Below are 17,167 nucleotides of genomic sequence, written 5' to 3'. Positions count from 1 at the left end.
CCTTTCATCCTTTCGAGGTCGATAAATGAGTACCAATTTCGATTGGGTAATAATAGTAATGTATGCAAATATGTCCTATGCAAAGCGCTTTAGATTACAGTGCTATATAAAAAAACAAATTATAAACTGAAAATGGTCTTCGGGGTCATAGGAGCATAACCTGAAAATGATTTATAGTCTGACTAACAGGGCACATCTGGATTCCCCCTCCCGCTCCCCTCTCCTGTACTGTCTGTGCACTTGCACGATCTGAACCTACCATGCCTTGAAGATCGTCCATCTTTTCCTCCCCGTCTCCCCTCCTTGCATGGTGGCATCTCAATGCACTTGGAAAAACTGCAGAATCGTTGTCAGACCGATTTGTTGTTATCTACACTGTTAATTGGGTGTCCAGTCAATTGGTCGACTGCAATTTGGTCGACACCATTTGGTCGAATGCCAAATGGTCGATTTTTTTTTTTTTTTATATATATGTGTTTTGTGGGTTTTCGTGTGGGGAAAAAAAATAAAAAAGAAAAAAAAGGGGGTTGGGGGGGACCCCCCCAAAAAAAATTCGACCATTTGGCATTCGACCAAATGGTGTCGACCAGTTGTCCTGTCGACCAAATGTTTTCGACCAATTGACTGGGAACCTGTTAATTGTACTATACGTACGCACTTACTATGCTTTGGCAGACTGTTATCGTTCAGAAACTCAAGGGCTCTGAATGACTGTTTTTCTCTCCTCGTTCCCTCTCTCCTTGAGCGCTTTGAAACACTTGCCTTGTGTATAGGCGCTTTACAAATAAGCAATAACATACCGTATATGGGGTTGTAGGAGCATCACCTGAAAACGGTGCATGGGGTCAGAGGAACATAATCTTCCGAATAGCACAATTCCATGTTGTGCCATTGCAGAAGCTCTGAACAAGAGGTTGCAGTGCAATAACGCATGGGCGTATGTTTAGGGAGGAGGGGGACGGGGGTGTTTGTCCGCCCCCAACTTTCATGGCACACCATTTTGTCCCCATTCATTTGGCTGGGGCACCTTTTCTTCGGATGTCATGTCCACCCTAACATTTTCAGGAAGGTTGCTCCACTGCAAGAACGTAACCTGCTGTGGAGTCCAGCTGCTGTAATAACGGTCATCAATATCGCCCATCACAAAGGATACTCAACCTGCGGATAGTAGAAGTATTAAAGACTAAGTAGCAGCATTCCAAATTGCAAATCGACAGGTTGCACGTAAAGGGTGCACATTTCGTGGCGCCGTGAAACTAGTAAGTAGCAAGACAAAAAGTCACGCCCCTCTCAATTATTGAACTGATCCCAGTTTACCATTTCTTAATCATCAAAAGTCATTTATCATTCGCCAATGGCTAGTGAACAGCACAAATACGGAGCACGACACATAGTTTTAGGTTTATTGCTCAGTTTTAAAAGTGTGTTTTTGGAAACAAACCCACTTCAAGTGAATTTTCTAAAAAGAATCTAAGAGCAAATTTGAGTTGACAGAAGGTAAACAAAAGAAAGTCGAGTACCCATTTATAATTATTTAAAATGTAGCCTAAGCACAGGGGCAGCACAGTAACGTGTCCAGTATATATATATGCGTTCTGATTTCTATAGTGCACCCACATGCAGTTGCCTGGTTTCGGTCTCGACCATCACAAGCAGTTGCTGTGCGACGTGGGAGGTCTCACGCAAGGCCCAGATGCTCAGCCCCCAGCGTTACATTCAAACACGTTCCTTACCACAATTCAGCAGAGTTAAGGGTCGTGCACACGTGATATGAGAAATGCAGGCCGCAGCTGGGCTGCAGGGGCTCATGCATCCTTGGGTGTGGCGTCAGAGCGGCCTTCTCTCTACTTCACCCAGAACTGCACGATGAGCTGGGTATCGCCCATTTCCATTCGATCCCTGAGTCTGCGCTTTGAAACCGCCGGGTATTAAGCGGGTTATAAATAACCACTTATAAACAACTGATAACCATAACAACTAAGCTCGCTTCGAAACGGTATGGGGCAGGATGAATGGTTAGCCACTGGAAAGCTAACTGGTGTGAATAGTTTGCTTGCATGAGAGTCTGTAAATTGCTGGAGTATTAGTTGAAGTGATAAACACATTATTGTTGCGACTACAGCCCACTAGTGTGGTTGTAACACGGGTCGGATTGGGACAAGAAATAGGCCCGGCTCACGACCCTTTACCTCTAATGACATCACCGGAAGTGATGTCATTTGACCCCACCCTAAAGTGACATCCCAGGAAGCGTTGAAAAACGACCTTTCACCCATTAACAAACCAGGAAGTGGCATCAAATGGCATCATTCTAAAGTACACCACGAAAAATAGGGTTAAGATTTCGCTAATGTGCTATACCATTTCATACAAGAATGCATCACCATATGTATCGTTAATATCAGTGTGTATAGATCCATATTGTCAAATTACTGTGGATCCAAGCAGACGTCCAAGGCCAAATGATAATATGTTATTGTGTAGCGGTTAAGCTATTTTTTTATATAGAACAAGTATGCATACAATATCACCCAACATATGTTGCTGCTCATTTATCGACCTAAGAAGGATTAAAGGCTTTCATGAAGAAACAAAAACGGCCCCACTCCCCAGGGACGATTTCGGCCCGGCCAATCCAACCCTGGTTGTATCAGATATTAAGACAGTGACCCGACAAGATAATAAATACAAAATGAAAGGAAGGATACCTTAAGGGTACATCAGGAAGAGCTTTACTAAGTGCACATAGACAGAGGCGACTACTAAAGTGGTGTAAAAGGCAGAGGCGTAGACAGGGTTGGGCCTGAGCAGGCAAGGCCCAAACAAATCGGTAAATACCCACTTGGCACCGCAGTGTGGGCATTTACAGATGTTAATGTCACTGCGCTGTGCCCAACTGCATGGCGCCTCAGGCCCCACTTGTTAGACAACCCTGGCTACGCCTTTGGTAGAAGGGGACCAGGTGATCAGTGGAATTGAGGACCGTTACAGGTCCAAGATGAAATAACATCAGTAATGCATTTCTTTGTCAATTCCCCATTATTACATAAAACACTGAGGTTCAGCTGGTCTTACCCCAGCCTGATGAGACACCCTCATGCTGATCAGCCGTGGGTCACGCACTCCGTCTGGGGCTACAACCTGAATTTTCTCTTGCCTGGATGCGCTATGATCTCACAGACCTTTTCGGATTACTGTTGGTTTCTAATTGTTTACATAGACTTTGGCCCGGGAAATAAAGTCTCCAGTGTTGTGAGCAGGTCAATGTTTACCTTCTCCCTCGCACTCCTTCCGTTCCCCTCCTATTCTCCTTCCAGCTCCGCTCATTGGACCTCAGAAACACAGCTCAATCTGGGTGGCACAAAATCAGTAATGAATGAACTGGAGAGGAGAGGAGAGCGGTTGCAGGTTTGTTGGTGAATTTATAATGAGGAGTTCGACAAAAAGTCAATGCAAAATACAATAATGACAAACGCTCTCAATTTAGGAAAAGAAGGAGGAAAGGTAGGGGTGGCAAGGCTAGGAGACAAGGGGGGGGTCAAGGGACACACATCGGCTAATTATAGGTGGAATGAACGTGAGGCCGTTAGGAAAGGTGGGCAGGAAAGAGGATTTCCCCTGCCATAGACTGAAAATAATTAACAAGATAGCACATGGAAGGGAAAGGTGCATAGATAAGTAATCGTGAGGGGAAAAAAAGGAGGCAGAGGAATGCATACGAAGGAAGCCTAGAAACCACTAATCTCACCACATAAAATAGGTTTGTTGGAAGATTTGATTTTGAAAAAAAATGCAACAAAGCAGAACACAGATGAGTTTTGTCCAAAAAGAAAGACAAAAAAAAAGTCATGCAGCCACTTTCATACAAATGTATCAAAAATACCCCATTTAAATTTGAGAAAAGGAAACAGTTAATCGTGCCGCGTCGTCACCATAAGAACCGCCCGCCAGTTAAAGAGCACGGGGCACCATAAAGCATCTTCAGTCCTGATGGGGTTGCAATATACCACCTCACAGAGTGGTGCAAGTAAAAGCATTCGCCATTACACGCTTTGGAACCGCGCATGGGGTAAGGGGCCATGTTGCGGATGGACAAGATTTACTAGACACGGTATATTCTGTAAAAATAAGAATCCTAAAGCGGAGGAAAATATTATGGAAAGCCAATTAAAAAAAATGATTGTAGAAGCCAGCCTGCTGAAGACGTATCCCAACAACGAAATACAAGCGGTTCATTCCCACAGAGAGCAAAAGTCTAGAAATAAAGTGGTCCCGGTACTACGCGTCTGGAACGTGTGGGCTGCGGTGCCAGGACATTGCTTGCTGTTCCCAGCTGCCTTCTATACAACCACAGAAGGCATCAACTGACCACATTGAGGAAGTGCTTGTAGCAGGATTGCTCTTAGAAAACTGTCCTCTCACCACTTAACGATGCAATTCTCACTACTACCGGCACCCCGTACAGAGGATAACACTCATTCTGCCTCATCCTACGAGATTGGGAGGGAAGTGGATGCAGAGCAGAAAGTAGTCTGTGGAACACTAATGGAGCACCGCCCCGAAACGTGCTCGTCATAAACATTGAAGTGATGACCAGTGACACCTTGGAGAACGCAAACCGACTTAAGAATATGCCAAGTGGCCCCATAAATGAGGCCTCCAACTGGCTTCTGGTGTCAGCCCTTCCAATGAAGCTATGGCTCCCATCCCAAAGTTGGAATGGTAGAATTGACTGACCGCTTCAGGCAGGGATCAAGTCGAGGTTACACTCGGGCGGACTGCATCCAACCCACTTTTTTCAGAGGGTGGACGCCGTCCCCCTAGCTTTATAGAGGTCGTCTATAAAATGAGAATCATTACATTTCTTTTTTAAACTTATGCCGTCATTGGGACTCGAACCGCAGTCGCCAGTTTGCAGGCCAGGCCCTTCACCACTAAACCAGAGAAGCTGACGAAAACGACCTAACAACTAAATGTGAAATGTCACATTTCAGGACTGCATGCTCCAGGGAAAACATTGCAATTGATTCATGGAGTTTAAAACATGAACACCTTTTAACGTTTTCAAAACTGAATTAGAATAAAATATCGTCTCTTGGTTTTTTTATTTGTGTTGATTTTATGAAAGGCAAATGCCATTATGCCATTGGTCCTGTGCAATTTGTATGGTTATGCAAAGTCGACTGAATGAAATTTGCATATTTGACCTTGATATGCTAATTCATGGGCATGTCACCACCCGCTGCGTATGTTAACGAGTCCCACACTTTATTTAGGATTTCATCCCAGGCTGCAAGGCATGTTTTTAAACTCAGATGAAATGACTGCTATCATAAAGGTACCATTAACAATCTTAACTGCAGGAGACAATTTTTAGTAGTAAAGGCGAATACTGACTTGAAATGGATCAATGCCCCCTTTCTGGGCAAACTCCTGGAAAAGTTGGCCATCTCTCATCTTAACCTTCATTAAAAATTCTGTTGGCTATCTGCATGACCACCAGTCTGGATTCAGAGCTGCCAGAAGCACGGAAATTGCTCTCCTGAACATCCATGAAGATCTGCTCTCCAACCTTGACTCTAACATTCCCTCTGTCCTCATCCTCCTTGATTTCACTTCTGCCTTCGACACGGTCAACCATATCATCCTGCTCAACTTTCTCCGTGAAAACCTGGGTATCACTGATCAGGCTCTGGCCTGGCTGACCTCTTTCCTCTCAGATCGACCCTGCCAGGTCCAACTTGGGTCCTTCCTTTCATCTATCTTCCTCTCTACTTGTGGTGTTCCCCAGGGGTCTAACCTCTCGCCCTGGCTTTTCAACCAATACCTGGCAACTCTCACCCACTGCATTGCCACTTTCTGCTAAAATTTCCAGTGCTACACTGATGACACTCAACTCATATTCAGGCTGCCCTCTGCCACCTCCTCTCCCTCATCTCCGATTGCCTAACTGTCATTCAAGATTGGTGTGCTACCAATGATCTTTGTCTGAATGCCAGCAAGACGGAGATCCTCCTCATCGGCACACCTTCACCATCCTTTCCCCTCACTCTCTGGCCAGCCTTCCTTGGCCCTCCTCCACCCCCCACCTGCAAGGCTAAAAACCTTGGGGTCACCTTTCCTTCTCCGCCCACATCTCTGAGGTCCCTACAAAGGTCAAATTTCCTACTGCACCTCCTCAGAGGTACTCTGCCTTTCCTCTCCTTCCCCCAGAAGCTCATGGTAACCCAAGCTCTGGTTCTCTCTTTGTTGGACTATTCTAACAGCCTCTATCTAAATGTACCTTTCTCTACTCTGTGCCCTCTGCAACTAATCCAGAGCAGGACTGAGAGACTTGTCCTTGACCTCAAGCCCTGGGATCATATCTCTCCAGCTCTGAAATCTCTCCATTGGCTCCCAGTGGATGCAAGGATTAAATTCAAACCCTCTGCATTGTCCACAAGGCTTTCTTGGGTCTGGGTCCAAAATACCTTCATCTATCCCTCCGCAAATACCTCCCCTCTCGAGCTCTTCGCTCCTCTACCTCTAACTCCCTCAGGGTCAGTAATTTTTCAAAGAAATGAGCTGGGGGTAGATCTCCGTCTTCGGCTGGGGCCTCCCTCCAGAATAGCCTCCCTACCACTCTAAAACTTGAGGAAAACCATCTCCGGTTCCGGAAGCTCCTCAAGACCTTCCTCTTTTCTTCTGCCTTAGCTCCCCCTCTCCCCTGCTGATATGTTCTCTCTTGGCACCGTGCACCTGGCCACCCTCTGTCCTCCGGGCCCAGGTACCTGCTCACCCCACTACCCTCCCGCAGTGCCTCCCGGCCACCCCTTGCACTGGGGTCTGTATCTGTACCCAAAGAACCCCCCCATTTTTTCTTCCTGCACTTATCAGACCTAGCCTGTCTGCTGCCTTAAACCTAGCACTTGCAAATTGCTGGCTGCACTACCACAGTTTGTTGCCTTTATTATTTATTGTTATTTATCTGTTTCTCCTCTGCTTCTCACTTTCCAATTCTCCCCCTCCCATGCACTTTTCCCCTCCCCCTCTCCCATGCACTTGCGCGTTCTCAATGTCACCGGGCCTAGTAAGATCGCTGTTTTGTTCTCCCCTGTCCCCCTCCCTTGCCTTGTCACGCTCTGAAACACTTGTGTACGAGCGCGATAGAAATATAATATCAATATCAATGTATATGTTATTTTGGAATTATATTTCTACTCTTTCATTCTGTCTTTCCTTCCTATCTTTTAATTCTCTTTTTTACATCATACATTACTTTTTCTTTTATTCTTTTTGCCCTTCCTTTAATCTTTTTCTTATTTTACACAATGATTCTTTTAATTTCTTTTTTTCTAGCTACTTGTGTATCCTTTTCTCATTCCTTGTTTTAATCTCATAAGATTCAAATTCTAGGCTCTATCATTGTATCTTTCATTCATTTCATGCTTTACTTCTCTTTCTTATGTGTGTTCCATTAAATTTGCTACACATTTTACTTTGCGTTCTTTCTTTCTTTCCATATATTGTTCCTTCTTGCCTACGAAAGAAGGAAGCACAGGTTTTACGGTTGCACTTCATGTTTAGAAAAAGAATGGCAACCATTTAATTTCGATTTGTCAGATCTTCTAATGCTACAACCCTACCGGTGGCACTGGTATGCCCAGGTCTGGGCCCCGAGCCGGCTGTGCCTAGAGACCCAAGCAACACCTCACCGATGACACTCAATGAGGCCATCTGGGTTACTTATGGGCTCGTGGAGAAGGGCTGTGGCCATGCAGCAAGGGCTGGACTGCCCCTTTCAGGATGGGACTCAGACTGATTTGCCAATGACCTTTCCCCTTTCTGTAATGGCCTGGCTCGCTGAATAAGGATTGTCTGAAGGATTACCAGAATTATGCAATAGATTAAGATAGATTCTAAAACATTCTCGCCATCGCCTCCTTTGTTTTCCTTGGCCTTCTAAGACACCGTACAGTGGCTATTTGCACAGATAGTTAAAACTAGAAGAAAATTAAACAAAAAATAAAGGGAAGAACACAACATGTAAAGGAAAGACAGATATCTAAAAATGAAACGAAGGTAGATGGATGGAAGGTGCATAAAAAGGTCAAAATATCATTGCAAACTAGTATTATACATTTACTACCTGTGAAAGGATAGCATAATACTACTTTAGAGTTAGAAAATATTCCCTGCAGCTGTGTACATTATTAATACCTTGTAAACAGCAGCTGTTTGTTACCTCTCAGAGTTGAAGGCCTCCGGAAATGCTGATTGATGTCTGTTATGGCCACTGTAACTGAAGGTGTGCCCTCTTCCAAGAGAGATACGAAGATGGCAGGCCCCAGAGACTAGTGAAGGGATCTTTTGTATAGCAGTGTAAAATATTTTATCAAGTTGGTTGCAGTTCTCCGAGGTGCCACAGGTGATTTCTTCAGCAGCAAACATATGATACACGACAGCGCCCAGTAAAGATTATGTTCGCTAGGTTTATCTGGGGGAGAGGCTATACGGCCTGTCCTGTGTGTGTGTGTGTGTGTGTGTATATATATATATATATATATATATATATATATTGAATGAAAAAAACTTTGTTAAAGGGAGGTTAATGTTAAGTTACAGTACTAAAAACCTATGAAATTCAGTAAATAAATGTTAAAAGGACATTATGGTTACAAGTAAAATAGAAAAAACCCTGAAATTCACCAGTTATGCTAAGCTAAGCAACCATAACTCGTGCCATCACCGTGCACTGCTAAGACTATTACCCAGGTCATCAAAGATGACATCACAAATATCATTGATGACATCACATGTCTAGCCCCTTCTTTTTTGTTCACTGCCATATCTAGGCCAGGTGGTTTTATTTACTGACAGTCAGAAACTTAACATTCAAAAGGTATTACATTTATAGATTTTGCTATTCTCACATGTTCTTACAATACTTTCCTTAGAATTTAATCGCATCTTATGATGTACATATATAGGGGAAGAAGCAGGCCTGAAACACAGCAATCATTTCTGTGCGTGAATACAATCATGTAGATTATACACAGTTGCTAATGATACTGCCTCTTGTTTGCTTACTTTACTCTCCATATATAAGCCCCATATTTGTATGCATTGTTGTCTATTTGTTTTGTGTGTATTAGTAGAAATATATAGTAAGTGATGCATTATTAGCTACTTAGTACATGTTTCAAAGTACGAAAAAGACTGATACAGAAATATTCACCGTTTTATTATATAGCTTTGGAAAATTACAGCCATTGCACCTCTATGGTGTATGCTGCAGCCAATACCTACATTTCTGTATGAGTAGGTTCCTGTACTAGAAAGAACACTGCAATGGAATGTTCTTTAGAACACTACATTGCGTAATGAAGTATGTAGTTTATTACACATCTCCCGATAATCCCCGATACTTTTTTGCCAACATTACATTCACAAACTCTTGTATGAAAAGTAAATGCACATGTGATGTCATCAGTGATGTTATCAATGATATTTGTGATGTCATCTTTGTTGTCCTGGGTGTTAGTCTTAGCAGTGCACGGTGGTGGCGTGAGTTATGGTTGCTTAGCTTACCATAACTGGCGAATTTCAGGGGTATTTTGATTTTACTTGTAAACATAATGTCCTTTTAACAATGTTTTTACTGAATTTCATAGGTTTTTAGTAGCGCAACTTAACCATAACGTCCCTTTAACAAAGTTTTTTTTCAGTGAATTTCATGGGTTTTTACAAGTGCATGCTATTTTCCTACAACTTACTAATATCATATTTACACAATATAGCAATATATGTGTCCAATTTACTAAGTGTCACTTTTAAACATTTCCCACCTTCTAGAATCATTTTTAACACTTCTATACACTTTTTGCAACTATCTCAGCTAGTTTTGCATCCGTGGACGTCTACGAACATCTGACTTTAGAGCAGACCTTCCGGACAGTGCCACATGACCATACGCTGGCGCGCGGCATGATGACATTTCCGAGAGCCCGTCCGCACTTCACGATAAGATCTCTGCATCGCGGACAGTTCAGAACTGCATTTTCTACTGATCTAGGAACTTTCAACTTCAGAATTTCCTTTGCACACTTCCAACACCTATTCCTACTCATTGTCCATTAACAATCTAGTACACAGTACATACTTTTAGCAAAACTACTACTTATCTTAAAATGGCATCAGCTAATGCCATCCCTCCTCCCCAAGAGCCACCACCACTGTTGTAATCTAGGAGCATGAGAAACACTGCCCCCTACCTTAGAAATAACACATGCGCAACATTTTCTCCTTGTCCACCTACCCCTCCACATTAGTGTTTGGTTCCTCTCCCCTCATTTCCCTCCCCAGCTTTCGTTCTCAGATCTCCTGCCAAAAAAAAAATCCAAAAACAACAAAAGACATATTCCTTTAGGAACCACCTTTCACAGTTAAAAAATAGAACTGAAAAAACATGTATAGACTCCATCTACTTTATATTTCTCAGTAAAGTACATAGACTCAATAAGATTTTCTAACATTTCCATTTGCATTTTGTGATATGCTAATGGAAATATTGTGGCGTTCATCTTTCGTTCCAGGGACTGGAACGGTGGATACCGGCCCAGCAGCCCAAGTTATCAGCCCAAGCGAAGCGAGGGTGGATAACAAGGTCTCTGAACCATTATCCTCCCCCATTCCAGCCCCTGAAATGGGGGATGAAGGCCATTAGCACCCTAGGTTCCCAAAGCGGGAACCCAAGATGCTAAAAAAAGAGGATATTTCTTCCTACACCGGGAGGCCTGCAGCGTCCTGGTGTAGGAAGGAAAATCCTTTTCCAAGATGGCCACCATGGAAAGGGAAGGCGAGGGTTCCATGCAGGGCCCCGCTTCACAAAAAAAGAGAACCCTATGACCATATTACCATGAGCACATTTTTCTTCCCTTTCAAATCTATCCTAATTTCGAATAACTTTACCACAAAGCCAGTCCCAGGTGGACATGGTCACTTTAATCCTATGTTTTGTCCCTTGTGGTCATGGCCAGTCGCCAGATTGTCCGGATCATGACCTTATTTCATGAACCAGACAATCTGGCCACTGGCCATTGACACAGGCTACCCCTCATTCACTAAAGGCATAGCACTATTTTTTGTAGCTACATTATGACACTTGTCAAATAATAAAACACTGGCACATTTGCAAAACCATGCTTGTAGGTCCTTGCCAATGCTCCTTACACAAGTTTGCTGGAAATCCACCCATGTTTTATTTTTTTAAAAGTGTCAAATGTATGCACATACAATCGTCATATAACCTAGCCCCCGCTTGACAAAATCCATACAGACTTTACAAAAACATTTTTATCTAGATCTATAATCTTTTTCCAAACCTTTGTGTAGATTTGTCAAATGGCACCACATTTATAAGCCTTTACATTATTTTGGCACCCCCCTCTCATTTTTCCCCATCTTGATAAAATCCCACCAAACTTCGCAAAAACATTTATATCTCGATCGATTATCAGTTTGCCAAAATAAGTGTAGATTCATCAAATGTCACCTCATTTATAAGCCATAACATTATTTTGGGAACCCCCCCTCTAATTTCCCCCCCTCATGACAGAATCCCACCAAACTGTGTTAACTCATTTGCAATCAAGTTACAAATATACCATCCCATCCTCATCACCCCTCACCTCCCTAGAGATTATTTGATAAGTTTGACAAGAGCAATGCTCAGAAATTATTATTGTTCCGAGGGTTCAGGCATGTATTTTTATACATACGTTGATCGATCGCACAAACATTTCCAATGCACCTTACCTTAGTTTTCCTCTTTTGTACACATGCGAAATCTGGCAACAGGGCGCGGTCATCTTGTGCTAATCTTACCCGTTGCTGCATCGGCCTAAAGCAGCGGTATTCAAACTGTGGAGCGCGACCCCCCAGGGGCCCAGGGTTGCCTCACTGGGGGGCCCTGAGAGCTCAGCATGAAATCTAAAAAGATATATATTTAAAAAAAAAAATTCAGATTGGAAGAAATAGGCAGAGTGGCTCACATGGTCGGGCTGAAGCATGAAACTGTCTCAGGCAACAATGAAAAAGTGGCCCGCAGTTGTAAATTGATATTCATTCCTTTAGTCACCGGCCTCATTACAACTATGGCGGTACGGTAACAACAGTGCCGGAAAGCTACCGGCACCGTTGCTACCGTACCGCCATAGTAAAAGTTGTGCTCGCGGGTGCCTGACAGCCTGCCTGGTCTGACCTGGCTGGCCGTGCAACAACCACGTGCACAGCTCGTCAGATGCACCGGCACCGTTGTTAACGGTGCAGGTGCATCCAAGCTCCCCATTCCCATTGAGTCCTATGGGGCTCAAATGGGAGTGGGGATGGGGATGTACTAGTACCGGCAACCGCAAAAGGGCAATTATCAGGTCCGCCTAACTCGGTATGACTCGGTAATTGCCCATTCGTGGGTGCCGGACACGGATGCATCTTTTACCGGCACAGCTACCACCAGAGTTGTAATGAGGCCCACTGTTTCAATAGTACCCAAGGGGGTGCTTTGTGTGAAAATGTAAGTAAATTGTGATAAATTCAGCAACAATAGTCAAAATTACTAACTGCATAGTTAAGTAACTCATCAAACTTGTCCACATTGGCCAAAATGGTGGCCCATTTTGACTGGCCCACACTAGCATTTTACATTTTTGGTACAGGCATTGCCCTATAGGCCAGTCCGAGCCTGGCGGCTCATCCATTATGGAGGAGCTAAGGAGCCAGCCCAGTGAAACAGTGAGCACTCCATCAGCTGCTTTTTCCAGCTGATGGAGTGCTTCCGGGCTGGCTGAACTGTCAAATGGAAAACTGTTTCCCTTTGACAGTTCAGCTTAGTTCCCCAGCCGCACATGTTCACTGAGCCATACAAGTGCTGGGGTGTTTTGCTTCGCCAGCATTGCATAGCTCATTGAAAATGCTGGCTGGGGCACTGCATATCTGTATGTCCGAGGAGGAGCTCCTGCGCCTCCTCGCACATACGGACAGAGCAGCCTGGAGCAGGGCGTTTCAGCACCCACATGCAGGCCAATGTAGAAGGTATGTTTATGTTCATTGTTTTTATTTAAACATGTGTATGGATGTGTGTATGCTTATGTTATGAGTGAATGTATGGTGATGGATGCTCATGTGAATGATAGAGTGATTGCTCTATAAATGTGCAGCGCCTTGCATACACACGTAATCATGTTGTTTGTGTTAGGCCCAGTGGGGCCCAGGGGACAGGGATGGTATCTTTTTACTGGACATCTATTATCGATGTCCAGTAAAAAAGGTCATGCCTGCCCCCTGGGCCACCAGCACCAATTGCAAACTGTTTGGCTATTTACCAATTTTTTTGTTAAAAGTATGCTCTACAATGCAACATTTGAACCCATTATTTACAAAAAACATTCACAAGGGGAACCCCCCCCGAACTCCCTTTTATTGGTTCCGGCTCCCTCACTATGCTCGGTCGCTATGGCATTTTTGGGGGAAATAGTTATGCCCCTCCACTTCAAAAAAAATCACCAGCCGCCACTAGCCCTCAGACTGTGTTGGAAACGGGATGGGGGAGAACTCAGGTACTATGGTGGTGGGAGCAGAATGGCCGGGAACCATGGGATAGTGGTGGGAGCAGAGTGGGGATAGCCCAGGGTGTGTGATGGGGTGCGGAGAGACCAGGGACTGAGTAGGAGTGGGAAGAGGAAGCCCAGCGACTGTGATGGGAGCAGGTGAAGTAGCGCAATATATACTGTCCATTTGGCATTTCTGGAAGGACCCGACCTGCCCAAATTTTGCTCAGGGGGGCCCCGGCCAAAAATGTTTGAAGACCACTGGCCTAAGGTGAACTGCCCTGAAGGCACTAAATCATATGCCCCGCCCCTGAGCCTCACATCACCAAACCTAGTGATATTGTCTGTCTTTCTCAGTGACATTCCCGAGCAGCGAACCCAAACGCGCCCAGTCATCACCTGCATGACGCAGAACCCGAAAATCAAGACACAACTTCTCACACACAGCACGGCACAATTCGGAATACTAAAACCGTACTTTAAAAAGAAACAACAAGACTGTACAATTTGTAAAGTACTTTTATTTCACAATAAACGCTCCAGCAACATCCGACTATTGCCATATTCAATCAAATTAGAAATGTCTTTCTTCGCTCGCGATCCAAAATGTTTATCCTGAGTCACACGTTGTTCTTTTTGCGTACACAAGGTGTTCATTTTGGATAAAAGCGCTTGGGTCGCACAGTGAATTCCAGGGCTTGTACATCAACTTGAGGCTAGACCACCATAAAGGATGTTATGTTTCTCCTAATCGCTAGTACAGCTTAAGGGCATATCTGCCATTGCCGATCATCCCAAAAAACTGTCAAACACATCCATTTGTTCACAAGTAGCTGGAGCTGCCAATTCAAAAATCTGTCAGTAGGCATCTGGAATCTATCACAATCGCAAAATGGCAAAATGTACCTGTTTCGGAAACATAATAGAAATGTGTCTCACTAGCCGATCTTTATGACAATCTGCTTTCGAGAACATTGCTATGTAGTATGATCAACTCTAAACGGGATACGAAAGCTGACACTACAATTCTAGGTGCTCATAGATGGCATTTTAATGAAATATTAGCGTTGAACCTGGGAGAACTGAGTAGTGGTCTACATACATATCAATGCTGGCCTGCCCATCTGGATGGTAAAAAGAACATTACACACAAAGGTTATACTTGTGTTTCATTTTAATATGCCACACAGAACAAACAAGTACAATGTAACCTACAAATAATGCTTAGATAATGATAAGTTGATGCTCGTTAGAGTATAAAACCATCCAAAATTAAACTTACATTACATTCACCATTTCCATTCTCTTGGCGTAACTCAGACTGTAAGGCTCACTCCGCTCGCAGCAACGATTTTTCATAAACTGAATTTGCATGTTCCCTAGTCCACTTTTTGAATGCATAACCTTATATCTTACATTATAACAACCCTCCTTCAGTCAATTCCTTTCGAAATGGTCCCTTTCTCTCAAGGTCAAAAAAAAATTGAACCTTATACTGTGTGTCTGATGCGTGGGCTTCCTGAACACTCTGTTTTGTTTATAATAAAATGACTGGCTACTGTTTGTACTCTCATTCTCCCTCCCTTTCCCTCTCTCACACACACACACACACACTTCAGGAGGTTGCAGATCGACGCAATGTTGTGCTCAAACCTTTCACCCATGATGGCAAAAAAAATAATTAGTGCTATTGGACCGCTTCGTGCAATAATGGCTACTCAGAACAGAAGAAAAGTTACTTCTTTTCTCGGAACAGTGTAGGGAGAAGACTGGGGCATCCACACATCTACAGGAGGCCCCACACAAGGACATGAAGGACACTAAGCATCACAAATGCTCTACTGGAGGAACTTGGTGAAATATACAGAGCCTACGATTTTACTAGCACGCCCAATTACAGCACAAATAGCTCAGTTGGTTGGGAGCTCGGTGTCAATCTGCTGGTCACAGGATCCAGTACCAACAGGGCTGAGTCAGCCATCTAGGCGGTACAGCGGGTGCTGCTAAAGTGGGCAGTGATAACATCGGTTATTGACAGTGCTATGAATATGCATGAGCTGCAATGAATACATGCAATGATGCCCCCGGGTCTGGCGTGCATTATAAATGAACAAACAACAGGTTAATTACTATTACTCTGACGGGTGGGAAAATTCATCCAAACTGTCCTCAGCCCCAGGAAATAGTTCATGTATGTATGTATAGTTATCGACCCAAAACTTCCAATATAGAAAGAAGAGCAAGGATCCAATGTCTCCTCTGACACTAGAACACTGTCCAATCACACATGCTCCCCCTAGAGGGCGGCTCCCATCATTGCACTTCAAAGCACGATGATGCTGCAAAGTCTGGTGGAAAGGACTGTAAAAAAAGTAGGTTATACAGTTTGACGTCCAAATATGTAATAAACAGGGGGTAAAACCACTTTTACAATTACATTTTAAAATTGTATTGGTGGTATTTATAGCAAGTGAACCAAGCTGCGGGAAGCAATGAGTGGTTTACTTTGGCACTGGTTAAAGACATGCAGTAGATGGTTATGGGGAGCAAACTGGCCTTACAGCACCACATGTATTATCAGTCTCCCATTTAGGGTAGCAGTGAATAGTTAACATTTGCAGTTAGCCAGGGACGCGCAACAGTGCTGACCGAGGGCGTGGAACAGAGTGGTGGGAGGCCAAGGGTGGCGCCAGGAGGGAACCTGGACTCAATGTATCCCGGCCGGGAATGTCACATGGCTCCATTTGAGAAAACAAAGTAGATGATTGACAAGCCAATGGTGTGGGTTAGGAGGAGGGCGAAAGAACCAGCCCTGCCAGGTTAGACAGTTTTAGTATTTGGCATGTTTGGAGGAGTCTGGTTGATCACCAGTATGAAAGGATTACTTGAATAGCTGAAGAGCATTCATTTCTGTCTTGGAACATAGAATATTGACAGATACACTTACCCATCTAACTCTAGCTCTCTCTCTACCCATCTATAGCAATCTCTCTACTCATGTGACTCTAGCTCTCTTTCTCTCTACCCATCTAACTCTAGCTCTCTCTACCCATCTAACTCTAGCTCTCTCTCTCTACCCATCTAACTCTGGCTCTCTCTCGCTCTACCCATCTAACTCTAGCTCTCTACCTCTACCCATCTAACTCTAGCTCTCTCCCTCTACCCATCTAACTCAAGCTCTCTCCCTCTACTCATCTAACTCTAGCTCTTTCTCTCTCTACCCATCTAACTCTAGCTCTCTCCCTCTACCCATCTAACTCTAGCTCTCTCCCTCTACCCATCTAACTCTAGCTCTCTCCCTCTACCCATCTAACTCTAGCTCTTTCTCTCTCTACCCATCTAACTCTAGCTCTCTCTCTCTACCCATCTAACTCTAGCTCTTTTCCTCTACCCATCTACCTCTAGCTCTCCCCCTCTACCCATCTAACTCTAGCTCTTTCTCTCTCTACCCATCTAACTCTAGCTCTTTCTCTCTCTACCCATCTAACTCTAGCTCTCTCCCTCTACCCATCTAACTCTAGCTCTTTCTCTCTCTGCCCATCTAACTCTAGCTCTCTCTCTCTACCCATCTAACTCTAGCT

The 17,167-nt window shown here is 44.0% G+C and overlaps 1 protein-coding gene across 11 annotated transcripts in view; it reads right to left on the bottom strand.

The window, feature by feature from the left end:
* Window positions 1-17,167, bottom strand: part of PRR5 (proline rich 5) — an 817,096-nt gene that overhangs the window by 758,285 nt on the left and 41,644 nt on the right. For 2 of the 11 annotated variants that reach the window (XM_069628154.1, XM_069628155.1), the window contains exons 1-2: window positions 11,797-11,931; window positions 3,273-3,351 (exon numbers count right to left, since the gene is read on the bottom strand). The exons of 5 other annotated variants lie outside the window; for them this stretch is intronic. Coding sequence is in view for 2 of the 6 variants with exons in the window: in XM_069628151.1 (XP_069484252.1) it covers window positions 11,797-11,877 (81 nt within the window). In the remaining 4 variants the exon portion in view is untranslated. Of the gene's footprint in view, window positions 1-3,272; window positions 3,352-11,796; window positions 11,971-17,167 lie in introns of those variants that run through there. 4 more of the 11 variants (XM_069628151.1, XM_069628153.1, XM_069628156.1 and 1 more) reach the window with 3 other exon arrangements.

Source organism: Ambystoma mexicanum, chromosome 12 (assembly GCF_040938575.1).
Source record: "Ambystoma mexicanum isolate Mex_15411 chromosome 12, UKY_AmexF1_1, whole genome shotgun sequence".
NCBI lineage: Eukaryota > Metazoa > Chordata > Amphibia > Caudata > Ambystomatidae > Ambystoma > Ambystoma mexicanum.
This window is presented reverse-complemented; position numbering and strand designations above follow the sequence as displayed.